At 38.5% G+C, this 25,231-nt stretch overlaps 1 protein-coding gene and 1 long non-coding RNA gene across 2 annotated transcripts; both read left to right on the top strand.

Moving 5' to 3' along the window:
• LOC147509892 (short-chain dehydrogenase/reductase 1-like) lies at positions 1-6,535 on the top strand. Its single transcript, XM_086599265.1, has 4 exons — positions 1-347; positions 5,578-5,655; positions 5,740-5,925; positions 6,029-6,535. The coding sequence occupies exons 1-4, from the start codon at positions 60-62 to the stop codon at positions 6,404-6,406; spliced, it is 930 nt and encodes a 309-aa protein (XP_086455391.1). The 5' UTR covers positions 1-59; the 3' UTR covers positions 6,407-6,535.
• A 3,830-nt stretch (positions 6,536-10,365) lies between these two features.
• LOC147509891 (uncharacterized) lies at positions 10,366-24,756 on the top strand. Its single transcript, XR_015216671.1, has 5 exons — positions 10,366-10,477; positions 10,996-11,038; positions 11,186-11,299; positions 11,428-11,477; positions 24,590-24,756. It is a non-coding gene; the product is annotated as an uncharacterized LOC147509891 (long non-coding RNA).
• The last annotated feature ends 475 nt before the right edge of the window (positions 24,757-25,231 follow it).

Below are 25,231 nucleotides of genomic sequence, written 5' to 3'. Positions count from 1 at the left end.
TATTTTGTCCCACAAGCATCTCCCCAACAATCAAAAGCACCAAAACAAATTCAAAGGTGATGAGTCAAAAACTGGAAATGCATAGTACATCAAAGCCAGATAAGTGTGCAGTGGTTACTGGTGCAAACAAAGGGTTTGGGCTTGAGATTGTTAGAAGGTTGGCTAGTGAAGGCATTCAAGTTGTGTTAACAGCAAGAAATGAGAAGAGAGGGATGGATGCAACAACTTCACTCCTTGCATCTGGATTGTCAAATGTAGTTTTTCATCAGCTTGATGTTCGAGATCCAGCGAGTGCTGACTCCTTGGCCAACTTCATACAATCCGAGTACGGGAGACTTGATATCTTGGTAAGTTGGATTCTCCACATTTCCATTTAATATATTTATATGTTACTTGAGTGTTGAGTTGCATTGTGTGCAACACCACCACATCAGGTCATCAGTACTGTATAGAAAGGAATGTACAAACTATTGGTATACGACTCAGATTTGGATAAACCACACAGTTAAGGTTTTGGTTTCCTATTCTAAATAGGATTCTAATTTGATACCCACCTCTATAAATACGAGACCAGTTGGTGGGATTTGTAAGGTTCAATTTGTAAGAGAGAGTTTGTGAATTCTTCGGGATTCGTTTGTGAGTGATTGTACTCTATTTGTTTATCTCTTGATTAGTAAAATTCTCTTCTTTTGCTTGGTGGATTAGGCTAACGCCAAACCACGTAAATCTCGTCTCCACTTCTATTGGTTATTCGCTTTACATTGGTAAGTGTTTTAATTGATTTGTTTTTTTTGTCGATTTCTATCACCACATTCAATCTTCTTTGTCCAATTGTCACGCTTCCGCATTCGTTTACCAAATTGGTATCGGAGCCAAGGTTCTACCTAGGGCTTCTTTTGTTGGTTTATTGATTGTTTTGTGGTATATGAAAGTTTGAGAAAGTATGGCGACGGATCCTCCATCAGGTACTACTTCTATGACGTCTAAGGAGAAATCACCTCCTACGACTTTGAATATTAACCATGCAAGGATTGATGTGGAGAAATTCGATGGATCTAACAATTTTAGTATGTGGCGTTGTGAAGTTATAGATGCACTATGCCAACAAGACTTAGATGATGTGTTAGACGAAAAACCATCGGACATAGAGGAGAGTGTTTGGGTTAAAAAAAATAGGCAAGCTTGTGGTATCATAAGATCGTGTTTGGCTAGGGATGTGAAGTACCTTGTTCTCAATGAGACTTCGGCCAAGGAAATCTAGAGAATCCTTGAAGAGAAGTACTTAGATAAGACAATAGAAGGTCGTGTCTTTATGAAATCAAAGTTGTATGATATGAGAAAGAAAGAAGGTATTTCATTGTCCCAGCATATGAACGAGTTTAACAAGTTACTTACCGACTTGTTGAACATTGAAGAAGAAACGAAGGATGAAGACAAAGCTTTCCATTTGTTGAGATCTCTTCCCAAGGAGGAGTATGGGCATATAAAAACCACCATTATGTTCGGGAAGAAAGCTTTGAACTATTCTGAGGTGCAGTCTGCGTTGACAAGTTGGGATATGATGAACAACAATGAAAAGGAGTCAAGAGAGTCGACGAAAGCTTTTGCTTTGTGTAAAGAGGGAGGTCTAATGACCGTCCCAAACTCTGGTGGTGGAAGAAGTAAATCTCGCTCCAAGTCAAGAAGGCGAAATCTAGCCCGTGATGAGTGTGCTTTTTGTCATGAGGTTGGACATTGGAAGAAGGACTGCAAGAAGTTGAAACACAAGCGTAAAGATACTTGGCGTAAAACAGATCCTAATGTCAACATTGCTCAAGGAGGTAATGATTCGATAGTTCAAATTTCTCTTTTCTGTTACATCGGTATTTGTTTCATTGATTCCAGTCATTGGATTTTGGATACAGGTGCTACCTATCATGTTTGTCCCATAAGGGAGTGGTTTACAAGTTTCAAGGAGCTTGAAAGTGGTGATGTGTTGATGGGGAATGATCAACCCTGTCGCATTATGGGGATAGGTAATATTCGTCTCAAGATGTATGATGAAACAGTTAAGGAAATAAAAGATGTTCGATATGTTCCCACTTTGAAGAAGAATCTTATCTCTGTTGGTACTTTAGAAGCTAAGGGCTACAAGGTAGTCATTGACAGTGGTGTTCTAAAGATAGTTTCTGGAGCAATGGTTATCATGAAAGGCATACGTCAGAATAACTTGTACTATTTGAAGGGTGGTACAGTTAGTGGAGAAGTAGTTGTTACTGAGTATTTAGAGGCAGTTGCTAAGGAGGCCACCAGATTATGGCATATGCGTCTTGCACATGCAGGTGAGAAGTCCATGCAAACGTTAATAAAGCAAGGATTGTTGAAAGGTGCTAAGACCTATAAGTTGGATTTTTGATAGCATTGTGTTCTGGGCAAGCAGACAAGGGTAAAGTTTGGCACCGCTATCCACCGTACGCGTGGAACCCTTGATTATGTTCATTCGGATGTTTGGGGTCCTTCTAGGAATGCATCTCTTGGAGGGAACAAACATTATTATGTGACCTTTGTTGATGATTACTCTAGGCGTTTGTGGGTATATACCATGAGAAACAAGGATGAAGTCCTAGATATCTTTGTGAAGTGGAAGAAGTTGATTGAAACTTAGACTGGCAGAAAGATCAAAAGACTCTAAACTGATAATGGTGGTGAATATACGAGTGATCCGTTCTTGCAAGTATGTCAGAATGAGGGAATAGAGAGGCACTTCACAGTGAAAGGTACGCCGCAAATGTAATGGGGTAGCCGAAATATGAACCGTACTCTAATGGAGAAAGTGCGGTGTATGTTGTCCAATCTTTGGATTGGTAAAGCGTTTTGAAAGCTGAGGCGTGAGTTATGCATGCTACCTTGTTAACAAAGTTGCCTTCGGCTACAATTGGAGGTAAAACTCCTATGGAGGTTTGGTCTGGTAAACCTGCTCAGGATTATGATTCCTTTCATGTGTTTGGGTGTCCTGCTTACTTTCATGTCAAAGATGGTAAGTTGGATCCTAGAGCAAAGAAAGCTATCTTTGTGGGTCTGAAAAGTGGAGTTAAAGGTTATAAGCTATGGGATCCGAAAGATAAGAAATTCATTTTGAGCAGAGATGTGACATTTGATGAGGCTTCTATGTTGAAGTTTGGTCGACTCTCGGCAGTGGGAGAGTATGGCCAAAGAAGAGGTTGATTGTCCGAGTGGAGATTGATGCGTCTTCACCTAGTCCGGCTCCATTAGAGATGGTTACGTATCTAGTAGATTGGCAACCATGGATAGTCGGTCGATTAATGTTCCAGTTGAAGACATAGAAATAGTGATTACAATGATGGAACAAATGATGATGCCTACGGGTAGAGGATATGGCTCCATTAGAGGAGCGGATGAATGTTGGTCCTTTGGCTCGGTTCATGAGCCTATTGCAACCGTAAATCTAAAAAGAAATGTTCTCCCATTGTATTGGCTAAACGATTTGGTGTGTAAACGTTACCTATGCACTTCCATTATTGAAAGTCTTGATGAAGGTGTTCCTTCCTCATATTATGGAGTAATCCGGTTGATAAGCTTAAATTCCAAGTCGAAAAAGTGGAAAGACGATTTATGGATGAGGAGATGCAATCTCTTCATAAGAATGATACCTAGGTGCTTGTAAAGTTACCTACGGGTAAGAAGGCGATTGGCGGGAAATAGGTGTTTGCATTGAAAGAAGGATCTCTAAGTAATGAGTTACGTTACAAGGCAAGATGGGTATATGTGGACTCTGACTATGCATGTGATTTAGATAAGTGCCGGTCCACTACTGGGTATGTATTTACTTTAGCTGGTGCTCCAGTAAGTTGGAGGTCTATTTTGCAGTGATTGCATTCTACCTTTGACGAGGCGTAATATATGGCGGACTCGAGGCTATGAAAGAGGTTATTTGGTTACAGGGTTTGTTTGATGACTTGGGTATTGTGCAGGGTCAGCTCGAGATTCACTGTCATAGCATGAGTGCTATATATTTGGCCAAGAACCAAGTTCATCATGCCCGTACGAAGCACATTGATGTGTGTTTTCACTTTGTCAGAGAAATTTTAGAGGAGGGTGATATCTTACTCACTAAGATAGACACCAAGGAGAACCCAGCTGATATGTTAACCAAAGTGGTTTATGGAATCAAGTTTCAACATTGTTTGAATTTGATTCATATCCTTCATTTGAGATGATTTGGCTCTTAAGGGCATTGGTGAACTACGGTCGGCTTGATCTTTTAATAAGGGTACGTAGGCAGCCACTATGTGGTACAGTCGTGTTTGGTCCTTCGGGACATTTTGTTATTTGTTTGGTCCTTCGGACATTTGTGCTTTGAATAGGGGATTTGCTATTCGGTTGATCGGCTCAGATTTGGATAAATCTTCACCGAGGTGGAAAATTGTTGGTATACGACTCAGATTTGGATAAACCACACAGTTAAGGTTTTGGTTTCCTATTCTAAATAGGATTCTAATTTGATACCCACCTCTATAAATACGATACCAGTTGGTGGGATTTGTAAGGTTCAATTTGTGAGAGAGAGTTTGTGAATTTTTCGGGATTCGTTTGTGAGTGATTGTACTCTATTTGTTTATCTCTTGATTAGTAAAATTCTCCTCTTTTGCTTGGTGGATTAGGCTAACGCCAAACTACATAAATCTCGTCTCCACTTCTATTGGTTATTCGCTTTGCATTGGTAAGTGTTTTAATTGATTTGTTTTTTATCGATTTCTATCACCACATTCAATCTTCTTTGTCCAATTGTCACGCTTTCGCATTCGTTTAGGTAACACAAACATGTGCTTTTTCATTTGAAATAGCCCAAATAGATGAGGGTTTTAGCAAACGCCTGATTTTTCGTCTAGTAGAGTAAAAGTGTGATTCCTAATCCTAAAGACATTTTTGTGGGCAACTCAGTTCCCATGAAAACAAATGTAATTCTCCTTCACAAATTCATGGTCCCATAAAGAAGCCTTGCATAATTATATATAAGATTTTCTAATTCACAACTCTGTTCTCCTATTATTGCCAATTGGTTTTAGTTAAATGCTACAAAATTTATAGATATGTATGCCTTATTCAAACTCATTCGTTTGTTATATATATAGATTATTGGATTACGCCAATCTGATTGGTATAATTTGCACTTTCGCAATATGACTTGTATGTAGATTTGGTTAGTTGTCACAATGGAGTGACTGTTCAACTCTGATCACAAATTTTTCTAGTGCGTGTTTCTCTTTCTCTGTGTGTGTGTGCTTGTGCAGCCTTGACCCCCCCCCCCCCCCATACCCAATTTTTTCTTTTGCAATTTAAGGTCAATTAATTAAGTCCTAAAAACTAGTGCTGGATTTCCTAAGGTGAAATGCAATGCGATGCACTTATACATGATTGGGAGTAGCTTACAGCCATAGAATTGATCATATGCTGATCTGTTTAGACATGCCATAAAATTAATGAAGGGCGGTCACAGAGTCACTGATATTTGCTTTCCATCTTCCTGAGTTTCAACCTTGTTCCTTGTTATTAAGTATCAATGATAATCTTATACAGGTAAACAATGCTGGAGCATCTGGAGTTGTGGTTGATGAAGAAGGCCTGAAAGCCTTGAACATTGATCCAATAGCTTGGGTAAGTATGGAACTTTTGATTCAATATTCTGGTCTCCTCAAGAAGTATGATAGAAACACACTCAAACTGATAGAATTGATGCAGCTCTCTGGCAAAGCAAACAACATTGTTCAAGGAGTGATAAAACATACTTATGAAAGCGGAGAAGAGTGCCTGGACACCAACTACTTTGGTTGCAAACGGGTGACAGAAGCTCTTATGCCTCTTCTTAAGCTCTGTTCGTCGGGAGCAAGGATCATTAATGTATCTTCACTTAGATCAGAGCTCAAGGTCTCAACGTTTAAAAATGCCAGCGCAACATATATAGTTTTAGTTGCTAAACTTAAGAAGTCTTGCAGAAAATGTTTCGACTAATAATGATGTTTGCATGCAGAGGTTACCAAATGAACAAATTCGAACGGAACTAGGGGACATATGCAGCTTAACTGAAGATCAATTGGATTGTATAATCAAGCAATTTTTACATGATCTGAAACAAGGAAAGCTTGAAGAAAATGGATGGCCAATGATGTTGCCTGCTTATAGCATCTCCAAGATGACGTTGAACGCCTATACTAGAGTTCTTGCCAAGAAGTATCCTGATATGTACATTAATTGTGTTCATCCAGGATACGTCAATACTGACATAAATTGGCATACAGGTACCATGTCAATCGAAGAGGGGGCTAAGGGTCCTGTCATGTTGGCGTTGCTACCAAATGGAGGACCTTCAGGATGTTACTTTGATCAGACGGAAAAGGCAGAATTCTGATTAACTTTCAAAGATGGTAGCGTTGGTTGTAGTGTATGTTATTTGAGCATTTTGAGCATGACATTGACGTCAAATGTGTTTTGATGCGGATCAGGGTTGCGATAGAATTTAACAGTGATTTTCATCTTAGTTACTATTTGCATGGTTTGGTAAAAAACATTGGTCGTATTGTGCTTTGCACTTGTTTAGGACATGTGGTATTTGATATCCAACTCATAACTATTGCAAGGTCGTCTTTTCATTCAAAAAAGGTTTATGTGCGCGAATATCAGAAGGATTGTTGTATTTATGTCCTTAAGATTTCGAATGCATTATCCTCCTCTACTTTCTAGCTTACAAACATTATCCCATTCTTCCTCTTCTCCGGGCCCCCATTATTTGCTCAGCTTGGAAATTCATCATTGTTTGCTCTCCTTCATTAACTTTTATTGACCGTCTGCACCTTTTTATTTGGATAATTACTGGCCATTTATACATAACCTTGTTATAGACTGGTATACTGCTAAGCACGGTCTTTAGTGGGACTCATCTTCCTTGAAATATAAAGCAAGCTGCTCTGCCATGCTGTCAGCTTGCATCTAAGTTTATAAAGTAAAGAACCGGTACATGTTCTTGCTACCCTACCCTACCTTGTAATATTGGAACTCCTAGGTAGTTTTCAAGCCATTTTACCACATCTTAATCCAATCCTCCCTGGAACAACTTACTCATACCTGTGTTAGACACTGTTAGTTCATGCATTTGATGCTTCTTCATATCTTTTGAGAATCTTTACGTTCTTTTTTAATGCCATTGATATTCCCATTAGTGAAGATGAAGATACCATCTGCAAAAAACTGAAAAGTGGGATTTGGTCGTTTGGGAATGCCAATCCTCTGTCAAGTACATCCTCGGCCAATGCAGAAGGAAATGTGACAAAGGATTACCCTGTCTGAATTCCATGACGACTAGAAAAATCGACCATTAATACCACTAAAGTTTAAGATGCAAAACCCAGTTTCTCAATTACCAGCTTCAAGAAATCCCACTTCGGAGTGTCATTAGCGCCTGTGAAATGTCAACTTTCGTATCTATATTACCCGCCATCTCTCTGGCTTTCATTTCATTGGCTAGCTCAAAAGTACGTCAGTCCAATATTGTATTGCATGCTTCTTCCCATTATAAATCCACAGTTCCACACTGCTCATTGGCGATGAGCTTTGCTGCAATGTTGTTTGTCTTCAACTTGAGCACCTTTGTGTTATTTTCATCAAATTGTTACCCATACATAATGGCCTGAATTAATTATTCTTCCTGACTCCTTTTTCTTGGGAATTAGAGTTTTAAAATTAAAAGTCATTGAGTCTGATATATTATTCAATTGCAGTGAACGCGTCTTTCCCTATGATCTGCCAACAAACAATTTTCATATACATGGAGCAGTTTTGCAGGCTTGCAGCCCACGTGGGCAGTTTTCTTGTTGCTGGTCACTTATAGGCATAGAGCTAATCTTTGTTTTTTTGTTATTCAAACTAGAGTTAATAACTTATTAGTACCCTGTACTTACCAAATTATTACTAAATGTACTGAACTTTTGTTACCAAATTATTACTAAATGTATTTGAACTTTTGTTTGTTTCTTTCATATCTATCTAATAAAAAGCAATGGTGTGGGGGCCGCAGGGTCTGCATCCAATGGATGTCATTATATTTCACAAGTTGTGACATGGCACTTTCAAGTTCATCTAGGTGGTGTGCTGCATTTCTAAGCTAATATCGGTTCCACGAGTATCTCTTCTCCTCTAATTTAGGGTAAAAAATAGGGTAAAAAAAAGAAAGAATCATTTTCTTCCCTGCTCTTTCGTCTTCAACACCGCAGAACCAGTCTTTCTATCGCAGATCACTGGTACGGCTCCCTCCCCATCTATGGGGTTTTTGTACGCGTGCTAATCTAAAGGCTATTCTAATTACGCTAAAATATTGCGGTCAACGCTATTTTTAAATCTTCAAATCTGGAGGTACACTATTTTCTTTTGTGTATCTTGATTCACATGTAAATTGCTTCATCTATTACTACATTTATTAATTATAAATGTTTTCAAAAGAAATTTATATTATTTAAATTGGAATTTGGCTGTTGATTGAATATTTGGGCAGACATTTAAAAGTTCAACATACAATTAAAGATTTAAGTGGTTAGAAACACGTCACTTACTATCTGAGTTTTTTCCCTTTGGAGCTAAAATAAAAGCTTGGATTCTCTCGTGTTTCACAATAAAACTTAATTATGCTGACTATACCCCCATACTTTTATTTTGTAGGCTCCATTTATGATCTCTATAGTGGCAGAAGAGTTACTAGCTTACACCAACATAGTGCCAGAATGGCTATGCAATCAATGCCAAGAAAATGTACTGTTTGAAGGGACACTACAATCAAAATTATTACAAGGTTCGTTTTAAAGTTTTACCTTTTGATGGAGAGGAATTATAAAGTTTGTCGTTGATTTTGCAGCTCTATTCTGGTGATGTGTTATTCTGCCATGTGGAGCTTATAAAAGCAAAGAAGCTTAATGTATTTCCTGCAATTCATTCGATCGATTTCCTGGACTTTTGAAATTTTAAGTAGATAGTTATTTACTGATGCTGGAGTAGAACTTCTCTGAAAGAACACTGCTTAGTCTCCTCTTATATTAATCGACAATCCAAAAAAGAAATTATTGACTTTCATTTTTGGTCACTCTTCCTGCATTGCAATTCATTATGTCAGCAACTTTATAATAGTAGTAATCTCCATCACACTTCCCTTATCAGTTAGGTGTGTACAATTCACTCAACTATGTTTTTTATTTTCTATCCACTTTTACCAAAATCCGAGTATGTTTATTTCTTTTAAACTGGCATGTTTCAATAGTTTATTAAGCAATCTATTGTGGATTGTAACGCAACTGTAATGGCCATTATGAAACTCAGTTTATATTATGATGGTTATCTCTTTGGGACATACTGTATCTAACCTCAAAATGTTGACGCATGTATGATTGTATGCAGAATAAGGTGGCAGGAACCTTGCATTGTGTTTTCTCCTCATTGGAGTCTGCGACTTGGTTATGTTGTTCACTCGCTTGAATCTTTACTGTTTCAGTTTGTTTGTGCTTGGTTAAATTATTTAGGTATAGTTGTTGCGTGCTTCCTCTCTTGAATTCCTGTTCTCTTTTTGCTCCCCATTTTTATTTATTCTTTCATTTCCCAAAGTCGTTTTTCCTTCTTGGATCACCAAACATTTGGGGTATGTTTTATTTGTTGGTTCCATGGTTGGCACTTGAATATGAAAATATGTTGGGGGAGAGTGTGCTTTGGCCTAAAGTTACCTTCCATGTAGCTGGAGCCTGGAATTGATGAGAGTGATGGTACTCCCAAATGTAGACCAGTACGATGTTTTCCAGTTTTTTGAAGTTCTCTTGATTTACATTTAGTTTTTAGGTCATTTGTTACACGAGTCCCCACCTCAACCAGTATCCTCACTGCCAAAAGACAAGCTACTTCATATGCTTTATAATGTGGTAAATTTCTCTTTATGGTTAGATTATTGTTTGTCAAACGTAGTTACGCTTTGTGTCAAGGATATCATGTTCTCAAAGGTTTTTATTTTGGGAGTTTATACTATACTCCATTTCTCAGAATGCGCGTGGAGCAAATTATTCGTTTTGCTATAAACACTTACGGTAATTTTGCATCAGTTTTGTTGAGAGATTCTGACAGAGTTGTGTGTGTGCTGCAGATGATTCCAGTAGCTGCAAATGACGTAGCTTTCTCAATACATGCAGCTCTTCTCATAGGAATCACCCTTATTCAAGTTCTCATATACGATGTAAGTGATGCTATCTTCATCATATATATTAAACTTTTCTTTTTCAGTTCAAATTTGATTGATTTTCTTATATGATGGAGTTTCATTTCAATTGCTTAGTCGCGAAGCCAGCGGGTCTCAAGGACTTGTATTGCAATCTCTTGTGTTGTGTGGATTTCTGCCACAGTCTGTGTTCGTGGCCTTGCCAACCCAATCTTGGCTTTGGCTAATTTAAGTGTTTAAGTAAGTTTTCATGATATTGAGTTTCTCATCACAGGTTAGCCAATGGGGAGAGTAGTTAGTAACAAGAAATATAGAAAACTGTAAAAGAACATAGTTTGTGTTGTTACGTGATATGCAGAACCACAAATCTCTCAAGTTACTTTTCCTGTTTGACAAAGTGAGGGTAGATAGTTATTGCAGACTTGTACACTTTCAATACTGGAACATCTTTTCATGTGAGATGTTGCAAAGATTAGTGTTTCACTTACTGTTTTTAGCACTTCCCTTTTTTTTGCTTCTCAATAAAATGGGAAAAGTCGATCTAAAATCTATTTAGCATTATATATAGTAATATTATATTATATTATTGAATAAGAGAAACAAGAAGAAAGTCTGGAGAAGAAGAAAGAAAAAACTATACGGCCTTAGTTAGTTTCAGCTTCTCTCACACAAATATAAGAAAATACTAGGCTTTAAATGCTAACATATTCATTTTTTTGCGACGTCCTTATATCATATTCATTTTTATGATCTTGCAGTACAATACAAGTCTTCGTGACAGTCATCAAATACATTCCCCAGGTTTGACATGATTCTAGCTTCTTTTCTCTCTTTAAATTTAATTTGGAAAAATGTTGCACTATTATTACCTTCTTTGGCTAGATCTTCCAACCTTTCCACATAGTTGACATGTTGTTTGTTCTTTTACATATCGGTGCATACATCTAGGCCATCCTGTTTCCCGAAAGAGCACCATAGGATGGAGCATTGGTAACATATTACTTGATTTACTTGAAGGCATGACAAACTACGGACAGATGGCTATGCAGTCCATAGACCAAGGTGTGCTTCACAATGTTATTTTAAGAACAATCACAGTTTGGAAGTGTTATAATGCTCATGCACTATAATGTTTGTTTGTTTGTTTGTTTGTTTTTTTTGTTTTTTTTTTGTTTTTTTTTTGTTTGCAGGTTCATGGGTAAACTTTAATGGAAATATTGGGAAAACTCTGCTTTCTTTGGTGATAATGGTAAAATGAATAGCTTTACCTACGAAATAAAGCGATGAACTCTAAACGCAAGTAAAACTAAACTTAATCTTATCGGTCTATATTTATCAAAGATTCTACTCTCAAGTCTATGAGATATAGTGGAGTAGAGTGATTCGTTCCATTCCTAGTCCTTCCGCATGCTGTGTTCTCACGTGTTCGTACTCTCTACTTAAAGTCTAATGAGAGATTTACTTAAAAAGGCAACTAGACTACGATGCAACTACCCACCTAAACTAGTCGAACTAAGGAATGCTACGATTCGATGATAAGGAGTTAGGGGAATTGATTCCACCTTAACTTCGACTTAATCCTATTAACTACAAATTGTCGTAATCCGAATTGAACTGCTTCGCAGAACAATTGGTTCTTCCTAATCCCTAATTACACATGGCATTTCTACCAATTAATAACTAGCATGTGAACGATTAAACCCATTCTCATGGTGAACTAAACGTTTCTAGAGTGGAAAGGAAATTATGACGAATCTACGTTAATCGGAATCAAGCTTTCATCAAGGCTTCTCAACCCCCTCTAATGGAGGTTTAGCCGAGAATCATTACGCAATCATTTTCGATTACTTTTAAACTAAACATGATATAAAGAATTGAAATTTACTTAATTAAACAATAATGAAATCTAATTTAATGACTCAAATGAAATAAGGACAGGAATTGAAATGAGATCTAGAAATGGAAATGACAAAATCGAAATTGATAAAAATACTACTTTATTGATCTAATCAAAATGAAGAACAAGATTCAAAGGTTTAATCTAATACAATAATTGAAATGGAACTAAACTTAATTAATCTACATGAAAAACTAGATCTAGAAGCTATTTTAATGGCTACTTTCTATTCTAAGCTACCTTTATTTTCTAACCTAAAAATCTACTATTAACAAAGAATTAAGCTTTTGTTTTTATATTTTCAGATCCAAAAATCGTGCATGGAGTTGGAGCCATGTTTTGGGCCAGAGAATCAGGCCCAAAACCCAAATCTTTCAGTCCAAAAAGGCCTCTTCAGCTGCAGTTGGCTTCAACAGACTTTCCATCCACTTCTGCTCCTCTGATTGGGTCAAGGCTTAGACCATTGGAAAACTCTTTCCGATCCGGTCGTTTTGACATAAGGTAGGCCCCATTCCGAGGTCTGAGTCCAAAGATATGTCCTTCGGAAGTTCTGCTGACTTTGTGTGCTGTTTCGGCCCGCGTCGACTTTTCAGCTTTTGACCGGGCTGTTAGAAAGGCTTTGTCTTATCGAAACTTGGCCTTTAATCACGGAACTCCTTAGTAACCGACCTTTGCTCCTTTATCTCGCTAAAGTGGCACATTTCTGCACATAATGGACTTTGAAGCCTGAAATGCATAAAAACACGTAATCAGTGTTAACTCTTAATTATTACTCACATAATTGGTATAAAAGTATGACTATTAAAGGGTTAAAACTACAGTTTTGGGCTCTTATCAAACCACCCCCAAACAGCATTTTGTTTGTCCTCAAGCAAAGATGAGAAATTAATATAAGTGACCAAAAATGGAGTTCTATCTACTTCTCGTTTCGCCGAGTGCGATTGCATTGACCATATGCAACAAGGCCTTAAACCACTAGGAATTCCCTAGTGGGACGAAGTTATAGCCTCGTGAGAGTTTTCCAAAGAAGGTACTCACAAACTTCATCTATACTACAACGACTAAGAAATAAAACTATTGTTTCCTTATTCATGCTCCAAACTATCTATACATCTCACTAGCTATGAACAAGAATAACCAAGTCAAAAACTAAGCTAATATATGCATAATAATCAATCATCTATAATAAACATATATATACAATGAGTAATACTATGAAATGTCTAGCGGTCCGTTTAAACTTCGAATAGCATCCTTAAGTAGGTTCTCACAATAATAGTCAAGATACAACACTCTGATTTTTCCACTCAAGTTTATTTACTCTAGTGCTTGTGGGCACACTTTTACCTTACAATCTCAATGACAACAAGGAAGCCGAGTCGATCAAACACATCTGCCACTTACTATCACACTAACCTATTCCTAATTGAGCTAGAGGTCTTTATTAGGTGTTGCGGGGATTAGGAGATGGTTTAAGAAGGAATGAAATGAATATTCAAAAAGGACAAGTCTGAGATAATAGAGTTTTCATATTATGTAACTTAGAGAAAACCTTGTTATTTTCTTTTGCTTCTATACTTTGTTTCCATCCTTAGCCATATATATATATTTTTTTTTTTTTTTTTTTTTTTTTTTTTTTGGCTTTTGACTTCCTTTTATTCTATTTTTGGAGTTTTTATTTTATTTCTATTTCTATTTTTCTTTCTTTGGATGGAAACTTCTTTTCTTTATTTTCTGAAGCAGTTAACTAACTTTTGTTTACACAGGTTTTTCTCTTCTTCTTTCTTCCTCATTCTATTCTCAGACTTATTCTAAATTGGGTGGGTTGAATTTTTTTTTTTATTTTTTTTTTATTTTTTTTTATTTTTTTTATTTTGTTTTGTTTTTGTAACAGGGTAAAGGATTTGTGGTTTATGGAAGGCTAAAGAAAGGCTCAGAGGGGTGACTAACGGAAAATAATTCATAGGCTTGAATTTCTGGCTATATCGATCCAAAGAGGGCCTAAATTCTCGCTTAGGATATGGCATAGTGATCAAGCAAGTGGACGTGTGATATCTCTATCCGGATTTTACTTCTCCCTTGTGTCATTTCTCAAATGTTTAAATATAAGGCTTTAGGCTATATTCTCACAGATTTGTAAAATAAGTACTCTAGCCTAGATTTCAAAACTTATCGCTAACAATCATAGATACTCATGTAATATATTTATAGATAGATGCAAAGATTATTACCTATATATTAACCTATGTTTCTAACAATTATTCTGATGCAACAGCTACGTGAGACTTCTAGATTGTTAAGAGCATGGAGAAAGAAACAATACCAATATTCCTAAGTGTATAGCATAACTTATTTATTTATATTTTTGAATTTTTGAAATTTTAACTAGAAACAAATGTATATTATACATATCTATATCCTAACAGATGCCTTAATTACACGTGTTTCTATGCCCCCAAACAAAAGCATGCTTTGTCCTCAAAGCAATTAAATAAAGAGGGTAGGAAAAATACCATTGAAGCGCGTGAAATTCGTGAACATCTGTAAAAAACAAGGTTAGAGCGTACTAATATAGGAAATAAAAACCATTACACAACTCTATACGAAGTTCTACCCATTATGTGGTTAACAAGAATGAAATTGCTTGGGACATAAGCGCACACTAACTAGAATGAAACTTACCTTATCCCCCGCATTACTCATTATCTTACTCATCCTCTTCTTCCATAAAGAAGTGAGGTTCCTTTGCGTCCTGCCATGCCATGATAATTTGCCAGGCTTCCCGCCATTTATCATCTATGATTGCTAACTTAGTAAGAGCCACTTGGTCTGATGGGGTGTAGGGTGCAACCCTCGATGAGGTTGTATCCTCCACCCTTGCCAAGTCATTACCTGAAAAGATCGAATAATACTATTGGTGGGTCGCATGATTAATGTCGATCGTAATCCAATCCGTGAAACGTGTACAAAAAACAGGAAAGAAACATAGCATAATACATGAAATTAAGATAGGCATAAGAAAGTACTTATGCCTCATGCTATGGGATCGAGCTAAACTAGACATCAAGGTTCGGGGAAGGTCATGACACATACGCCATTCCCCTAAAATGTTTAGCATGATCCAAAACATAACAGTTCCTATGTTCATGGACAGGCTACCAAAGGCGACGTTATATTCCCCTTGGTCCTCGATACGGAAAATGCCCGAGCCATACGACTCATGCAAAAACTCGTAAGTGTAGACATACATATTGTCTACCCAATAGCACCATGGGTCTTGTATTTCAGCGGGCATAGCAAGTCCAAGAACAAATGCTAGCAAGAACCTGGTAATTTCCATTGGTTCTCCATCTGGTCTTTCAAAGAAAATGTAGTTATCGTAAAAATAAGATGCTAGAGTCGGAGAATAAAGTGCATCAGATCTTACCATAAGCGGCTCCCAACCAACAAATGTGATCGCTTCGCGAAACCAAGCACCATAAGTAGTGCTTTGGAACAAATATTCGAAAGACTATTCCGGTATCAATGTTGGAGATGTCATCTCAAAATTACGCTCTGGAATAGCTGCGAATGATCCGGATACTACGCGCAAAAAACTGGAAATTTCCTGGTCCACGGAAGTCAGGGCGCGAGTGCGCTCTGATAGGGCGCGGTCGCGCTCTAAAGAAATTGAAATTTCCAGTGTTTGAGTCGCGGGTCGCCTCGGCTTTAAGGCGTGGCGCCTCGACAAAACTCAGAAAAAATATCTGAGCGAAAGTGCACTTTCGAGTTGCGTAAAACTTCGAAAAATGAGCCAAACGAGGGAATCGCGGTAGTGAAAGGTGAGTGATGGAGTTTAGGTGTAGTGTGAGTTGTGAGGATAGATTGTATCAAGTTTATATAGGTTTAAAGTTGCTAAAATGGATCGGGAAGTTGCCAAAACTAATTACGGCAGTTTCCGGAAGTCCTAAAATTTCCAAACCAGAAAACGGAAACAACTCATTTTCTTGATTCTAATTCAAACCCAGTATCTTTTAGGTTGATTTTATGATAGAATGTACCTATTTAATCTAGATTTCATCCTACCATGATATTTATTCATATATATGCCTAAACAGCCATATTTTTACCTTGACTCTACAATAAATTCTAACACGAGGGTTATATAAAAATCATGCTGGAATAGATAAAACCATCCCCAAACAAGTTGGGAAGGTGGGGTCAATATTAAACAACCATGCATAATGAAAATAACCCATTATATTAAAAATAATTCATGCGGAGTACATTTCACTACAAAATTCAACTTACGGAAAGAAACTTACATAAAAATAAATGACGGTAATGAAACTACAAATAAAACATAAAACATCAAACTATACTATCCCTAGCTACTCCGGAACTGGTGGCGGAAGGCACACACTCTGGAGACTGCTCCTAAGCTCCTGATGGACCAGCACCATTCGTCTTTTGGCGACGGCGCTCGTGTCTTGAGGGTGTATCCTCAGAAGGAGAGTCCCCGTGACGTGGGAATCGTGTCAGCATCTCATCCCGGAACTGGTGCTGAGCTTCTAGCTCGGCCCTCATCTGTTCCCCCACCTCTCGTCCTCTCTCTGGGTACGGAGCTCGAAGTTATGATGCATCGTTGCCTGTCGAGTCCGGAGGTCTTCACAGATAGTGTTGAGCGAACGCATGCCACGATGGATCACAACCATGCGTTCTGTATCTGACCAGCACCTCTCCAAGGCATCCGCGTCAAAACACGTCAAGTCCTCCTCATCCTCCGAGGCATCCTGATTTCCCCGGCCTCCTTTTCATTCTCAGCTCCACCATCCTCTTCTTCTTCTTCTCTATCCTCACCAATCTCCAAACCCGTTGGACACACTCCTTATAGATCACGAGGGTTACAGGTGGAGGGATGTATGTCCGATCGATCGCTGAAACTGCTCAACTTCAAAGCATGATCTTTGTTATCAACACGGGGAGAGGGGCAAACCTCCCTCCCTACTCCCCTAATCATGCCCGGTAAAACTCTAAGATCGAGAAGTCATACTTCCGCTCACGGAGTATCCATAAGATGTGGAGGCGATTCGGGCCGATGTCGCCGACCTTCCCTTCCCCCTCGGGCGTTCAGAGCCAATCCATCGGGTCAGAGCTACCGGTTTGGTCCTAAGGAAGTTCTGTCGAAACACAATGCGATCTCGCATTGTAGTCGCCTCCAATAACTGTCTCGTGCATCAATGGCTCTACCCCATTATGTTGGGACTCCTGCGGTGACATCCAGATGGATTCTAGGCGGAATGCCTAGAATCTCAGCCAACAACCCAGTCGTCACTTCCTTCCGCCTCTTCGCCACAACTACAAAAATCCTCGTCCCTTCCAACTCCCTCGTATCGTAGAACCGTCGGACTAAGTCCTCGTGGTAATAGGCTTCAGTCGAGTACCACAAGCTACTCCAGTCTCGACTGATCATCTCGTCACCGTAAAACGGCGCGAAGTGGTCGGCGGTAAAAGCTTGCTCCGGCAAAATTCGGCGTTGTTGAGCCATTGGAAGTTTGGAATGTAGTGGGGGTTTAAATGTGATGTGGTGGTGGGATTTTAATAGACCGGTTGAAGCAAACAGTGGTGGTGGTGGAGTGGTGGCGCGGCAGCACCAAAATTTGTTATTTTGGTGGATTTTTGGTGATGTAATTTGGTGGTAGTGGTGGTCGGTGGTGTTTGCAGTCGATTTGGGTTGGGTTTTGATTTTGGGCGTGGGTTAATTTTCGTTTTCTTTTTATTTTGATTTTGTTTTTTAGGTTTTTGGAGCTTGGGCATTAATGGCGGATGGAGAAGAAGATTGAACTGTTGGTTAAGGTAAAGGCGCGGTCGCGCTGTCGGTGGGCGTGGGTTGGGCGCGGGTTGGGCCCAAGCCTAAAATCGAAATTTGTGATTTTTTGCGAAACTTCAAATCAAAATTGCCGCTTCGTTACCGGTCCGATTTTTGCGAATGAGATATGGAAATGATCAGGAGAGAATTTCCAATCCAATGATCCATAAAACACTCTATTCCAACCGTGGATGACATATTAGATAGTGGAAAACACCTCGAAGTGCGTGTATGACGTACGTTATGCGAACAATTGAACTCTAAATTCATGGATTATGTCAACCCGAATCGTAATACAATAAAATGGCCTAAGTAGCTCTAATGGGACATAAATATTAAGTACGGAAATACGAACACCCCACCCCCAAACAAATTTTTACAACGAAGCTTAGAAAATTTGTTTTTAGCAGTGGGTCTTTTAAAGTCAGATTCCTGAGACTTCCTAGGTTACTATGCTTATTCTTTAATATATATATATATATATATATATATATATATATATATATATATATATATTTAATTTTAAAAATAAAAACAATAAACAATAAAGACATAATTCACCCCATAGAGAAACATGACTCAAAAAATCGAGAAAACATGCAAGAGTGGAAAAACGTGAATTATGTTTAAACGCGTGGACTTAGGATCCGGTACTTACAGCCACACACTCCATAGGGAGGGCCCGTTACCTTAATGGTGCACTCACCAATATATAGAAATGAAAGAAAATGCACCAAACACAAAAGTTGAGTGGTTTATAGTCGATACTTTCGAGACTTTATCTAGGCGGTATGTATGAACATGCGGTTTATCATATATCAACAACTGAAATAATTGTGGATCATTCCATAAATAAATATCACAGAAAACATATCCAAACACAATCAAGCACCAAGATTTCCTATGACTCAACCTAGTGAAATGAAAGCGAAGTCGGATAACCCTATTATGTAACCTATCATGCACCTTATTTTTTCATTTTTGAATTAGTGGGTGTTCTAGTAAATAAGTGTGGAAAAGTGAATGGTTGTGGAGAATATGGTGGATATGGATAAGTTGTAGAAAAGACAGCCTGTAAACAATGAGGATGTGGTTTTAGCACAAAACTCATTCATTGTGTGTGTGGGGTCGTCTCAATTCTGAAAATGAAGGTGTCAAATGGTTTGTCCTTCGAAGTAGTTGTTTACTAGGTGGATTTAAAAATTATGTAGCACGGAGAAACAAAAGGGTCGAAAGTGCAAACTTCGGGATTCCTTTGAAAGGGTGGGAGGAGGGGAATCGAGGTGGTACATTGTGCAAAAGTAGTTCTTGATAGGGTGATTCATCACCGCTCGAAAGAAACTCATCGTGGTGCTCATCTAAATTGGTCATATCCTCGTTACTATGATAGTCCTCTACATCTTTTGAAAAGTCATCTATCTCATCCTCATCCGTAATATGTGTATCGACTAGTGTAGGGATGGAAATGTTGGAGTCTGAACTTCCAAAGGAAAGAAATTTGGGCATATGATTATCGGGGAACGGTGTTGTTGAAATAATCTCGAAAGCAACGCCTCGATCATGCTAACCTCTCCATCCATAGGCGAATCGGGTAATGCGTGTCTTTGTTTTAAAACATTGACTTCAACATAAGATGGCCAAAAGACATGGACATTGAACCATCGCGAGCAATTAATGAGCGCGTGGCGGTTGCGAAAAAGGGCGCCCTAAGATGATCGGGACGAGTCATTAATGACTTCGTAATCGAGGATGACAAAATCAACCGATATAGTAAAATCCGAATTTTTACCAAACATTTTCGACGACACCCTTAGGATACTTAATAGACCGATCGACTAATTGCAACATCATTTTAGTGGGTTGCATCTCGTCTAGACCTATTTGTCTATACAAATAAAAAGCGGGTAAGTTTACACTAGCCCCAAGTCTAATAACGCTGTCGTCGATAGGAATCTCCTAAGGTGCATTGTGCAATGGGGCGACCGGGGGTCCTTGTACTTAACAATTCCATTATGTTCGGATAGAGTTGGAAATTGTTACGTTAAAAGCGTCTTTTGGTATATTGGTCTTACGCCTAGTAGTACACAATTCCTTAAGAAACTTAGCATGGTGTGGTAGCTTTTTATAGCTTCGAGGAAGGGAAGGTTTATAGTTAGATTCTTAAAACATCCCTAATCTCCTCGTAATTTGTATCCCTAGTTAACATGGCTAATTTTTTGTGGAAACGGTGGTTTTGTTTATATTTAGCCATGGTATTACGGATGTTTAACCGTGGCATCCTGTTTCTTAGGTTTTGTTATAACCGGTACCTCTACGGTGGTAGGCTCTTGAGTTTCTATTTAGGTATCTAGTAATATAGCGGTGTAAGGGGGTGGGGTAACTATAGGCATAGTTACTTTGTTATCAACCACTCTGCCGAAGCGAAGAGTGGTGATAGCCTTTAGCTCACCTACATTTTCATATTCACTACTAGTATTATCGGTTACCTCAAAGGCTGTATTTGTTGTTTTAGGATTAGGTATTTAAGTGACTGGCAACACACCTTTGGGTTGGGCTTTATCTTGAGCCAACTGTTTGGTTAAATTATTAACTGATTGTAGAAGCTGTTGGTTAGATTGAGCCATGGTTTGGAAAAGTTTTTGGCTCACTTGTATGAAGGTGTCAAGACGATCCGGTTGTGTGGGTGTAGTAGTCACGGTGGGTGTGGACTGAACTAGTTCACGTGAATTATTTATGGGTGGATTTTGATAGTTATTATTTACCGGAACGATACCTCTATTAGCATTATAATTATTATAACTACCTTGACTTTGTGCTTGACCTTGTCGAGGTTGCACTTGGTTGTTATAATTATTAAAATTCCCCTGACCCTGTCCTTATCGTAGTGAGGCTTGGTTAAAGCTGTGCGTAGGCCTAACATATTGATTATTGTACCCTTGAGGTGTGGCGTTTTGGTTATTTCTCCAACCGGGTTAGGATTTTGTCTCCAAGGGCGTTAGGTTCACTATTAATGGAACAAGCCTGTTCATAGGCTATAGGACAGATGGGAGTCGGGATGCTCGGGGCTCAACAGAAACTACATGGATTTGAATTTACATTCATGACGGAATAGGATTTTGTTTAACCGAAATGGCCTCTACCTTTTAGTGAGTGATTCGATTAGAGTTTTTAGCTCGGGGATCGTGTTTAATTTCAAACATACCGCGCCTTAATCTGTATTAGAAGAACTAGCGGAGCGGTGGATATCGTCACTACCCACCAGTTGTTATTTCGCTTAGTTTGGTCCTCTAAAAATTTATAAGCCTCCGAGGCTCCTTTGCTTAAGAAACTACCCCCATTCATTATGTCAAGGACTTCTTTATGGTGGTGTAGAAGTCCTTTGAAAAAGGCACGAACTAACGTGTCTTTCGCTAAGTTATGATGTGGACACTCTATAAGGAGATCGGTGAAATGATTCCAAGCCTCTGAAAATGTTTCATGAGGATTTTGTCGAAAGAAATGAATCTTGGAAAGCATCTCATCCGTCTTTAGGGGTGGGTAAAAATGTTCCATAAACAGCTGAACAAGTTTAGCCCACGAGTCCAAAGAATTGGGCGCTTGGGCAGTTAACCAAGACGCCACCTTATCGGCTAAGGTGAAAGGGAATACCCTTAATTTAATTTTTCCGTTACCAACCGTAGGATGGTGGAATGTTGTTAGGACTTGTTCAATCCTACGTGTGTTGATAAGGTTTTTCATGGTCTAATCCATGAAAAACGGGTAACAAATTAAAATATTTGGAGGGATTCGAAATCCCGGGGTCTAGCTAAACGATGCAAGATTTGGGGCTATCGCTCAAGGCTTTGTAGAAGTCAGAGAGAGGCCTCTCTTCTTCGTCGGGCATTGTGTCAGGTGATGTGTGTGAAATAGTAGCTAGAGGTGTAGTGGGTGGTATACTAGATAGACTTGTTTGTTGACGTTGTTGTGTAATTATGTTCGGTGTTTTTGTTCGGCCAGACCTTAATCTCATACAAGGCTAAAACCAAACTTAGCTAAACACATCAACACTCCAAACAATTCTGATATACTAGTATAAACCTCTAACAGGAGAGCGAGGTGTGGAAGAAAGGAATACCTAATTGCGTCCTTGCTTTGCTTATGAATAGCGTCTTGTTTACGCTTGTTCAGTGTATATAGCAGGTTAGAACACTGAAAAATATGAAAGATCAAAGTTCGAATCAAAACCGGCCGAAATCCGAAAATTTTTGTTAAAGGCGCCGCTTCGGTGTATCTTAGAATTCTAGAGTTTAAAAGTAGAGGTCCGATGAGTTAGGGCTGGTCGGCGCTCAAGAAGAAGCCTTGTATCTTCGGTATAATTTCTGGCCCGAATTTTTTCAACTCAAAATGGACAACCACGGTATGAATCAAACATGGGTGGGTGGGTGAAATGGGACTTTAAGAAACGAGTACTAACACTACGAAAACAATACGAAAGTGAAACTAAGATGGCAAATACGCCATTTGATAATGGTAAAATGAATAGCTTTACCTACTGAAATAAAGCGATGAACTCTAAACGCAAAGTAAAACTAAACTTAATCTTATCGGTCTATATTTATCAAAGATTCTACTCTCAAGTCTATGAGATATAGTGGAGTAGAGTGATTAGCTCCACTCCTAGTCCTTCCAAGATGTCTTTGTGTTCTCACGTGTTCGTACTCTCTACTTAAAAGTCTAATGAGAGATTTACTTAAAAAGCAACTAGACTACGATGCAACTACCCACCTAATTGCAACTAGTCGACGATGGGAATAACTAAGGGAATGCTACGTTGATTCGATGATAAGGAGTTAGAGGGGAATTGATTCCACCTTAACTCGACTTAATCCTATTAACTACAAATCGTCGTAATCCGAATTGAACTGCTTCGAACAATTGGTTCTTCCTAATCCCTAATTACACATGGCATTTCTACCAATTAATAACTAGCATGTGAACGATTAAACCCATTCTCATGGTGAACTAAACGCGTTTCTAGAGTGGAAAGGAAATTACTTAATTTAATCTACGTTAATCGAATCAAGCTTTCATCAAGGCTTCTCAACCCCCTCTAATGGAGGTTTAGCCGAGAATCATTATTACTAATCATTTCCAATTACTTTTAAACTAAACATGATATAAAGAATTGAAATTTACTTAATTAAACAATAATGAAATCTAATTTAATGACTCAAATGAAATAAGGACAGGAATTGAAATGAGATCTAGAAATGGAAATGACAAAATCGAAATTGATAAAAATACTACTTTATTGATCTAATCAAAATGAAGAACAAGATTCAAAGGTTTAATCTAATACAATAATTGAAATGGAACTAAACTTAATTAATCTACATGAAAAACTAGATCTAGAAGCTATTTTAATGGCTACTTTCTATTCTAAGCTACCTTTATTTTCTAACCTAAAAATCTACCATTAACAAATAATTAAGCTTTTGTTTTTATACTTTCAGATCCAAAAATCGTGCATGGGCTTGGAGCCATGTTTTGGGCCAGAGAATCAGGCCCAAAACCCAAATCTTTCAGTCCAAAAAGGCCTGTTCAGCTGCAGTTGGCTTCAACAGACTTTCCGTCCACTTCTGCTCCTCTGATTGGGTCAAGGCTTAGACCATTGGAAAGATCTTTCCGAGCCGGTCGTTTTGACATAAGGTAGGCCCCATTCCGAGGTCTGAGTCCAAAGATATGTCCTTCGGAAGTTCTGCTGACTTTGTGTGCTGTTTCGGCCCGCGTCGACTTTTTAGCTTTGACCGGGCTTTTAGAAAGGCTTTGTCTTCTTGAAACTTGGCCTTTAATCACGGAACTCCTTAGTAACCGACCTTTGCTCCTTTATCTCGCTAAAGTGGCACATTTCTGCACATAATGGACTTTGAAGCCTGAAATGCATAAAAACACGTAATCAGTGTTAACTCTTAATTATTACTCACATAATTGGTCTAAAAGTATGACTGTTAAAGGGTTAAAACTACAGTTTTGGGCTCTTATCATTTGGTATGCATAATTTTCCATTCACACTCACTGGATTGCAATGTATTTATCTAACTTTTCACAAACGAGTTCTAATATGGTTTGTCATGTGGTAAACACAAATCAATTTTATATCACCCCCTCCATATCATATAGTGGAATGTTTGCTACTAATTGCCTAATTCTCATATGTGTGAGAGTTAGTTTCGACATAATCTGTGGTTAGTTTTTAAGATAAAAATAGCATTCAATAGGTAAAGCTAGGAAAGAACTGGTGGATAAAAGAAAACTATTTTTTGTGAATTGAAGTGGGTGAATCTGAATTCCATGTTGTAAAGAAACAGCTGATCGAGTCCACACTGTTGCTTAGTAATTTTGTGTATACACTTTCCTGTTAAACGTAGTTACACATCCTTCCAAAAATGTTGCTTTGGCTCACCTGATTTGACAAATTGATACCGTGTTTTAACATCTATTTCTATGTAAGAAGGGTGCTTTTAATATTGAAGAAACTATATACAAAATATAAAATTTGTGAAAAAAGAGGAAAAGTAAATGTCATCTCAAGCTTATACTGTTTGCCTGTGTGATGATCTTTTTGCAGGTGTCTATCTTCTTTGACCTTCTATTCATTGTCCAACATTAATTTCTGTATCCATCCAAGAAAGAGAAGGTTTCCCCTGAGATCGATGGGGAAAGCACAGCTCCACTTATCAAGTCCTCCCAGCCCTTGCAATCCGAAAATGAATGAGGCTTAATCAGGCTTACTATCAGTTTGCAGAAACTACAAATAATGTACTACAAATAATGTAATACAATGGCCTGAATTTGCCCTACTCATTTGTTCCTTCCTTATGTATATTTGATATAACTTGTAAATACATCACTATCACTCTCTATGCAACCCATTCCATGAGAAAAACCACTACCAAATTTTTTCAGTCCAATGGTAATACCAACATGTTTGTAAGTCTTTCTGGAAACCGCTTTGGCCAGGGTACAGGGCGGATGCGAGTCGGGGGCACCGAAGGCATGCATATCTGTGTAGTACGGGACGGATGCGTGTCGGGGGTGCCTAAGGTGCGTATCTATGCCGTAAGAAGGGGGGGTGCAGATGCGTGTGGTGCATGCCTTCATGGTTGTGTTATGTCACGTTTACGGTCGCCGAGATGAGCTGAGTAATGTCGTATGTTAAAATATTGAGTGTATCGAGTGTCGGGGTAGCGCCGCAGGCACGTCGACGCCT

The sequence above is a fragment of the Coptis chinensis genome, chromosome 3, assembly GCF_015680905.1.
Source record: "Coptis chinensis isolate HL-2020 chromosome 3, ASM1568090v1, whole genome shotgun sequence".
NCBI lineage: Eukaryota > Viridiplantae > Streptophyta > Magnoliopsida > Ranunculales > Ranunculaceae > Coptis > Coptis chinensis.
Note: the sequence above shows the minus strand (reverse complement) of the source record. Positions and strands in the feature narration are given on the sequence as shown.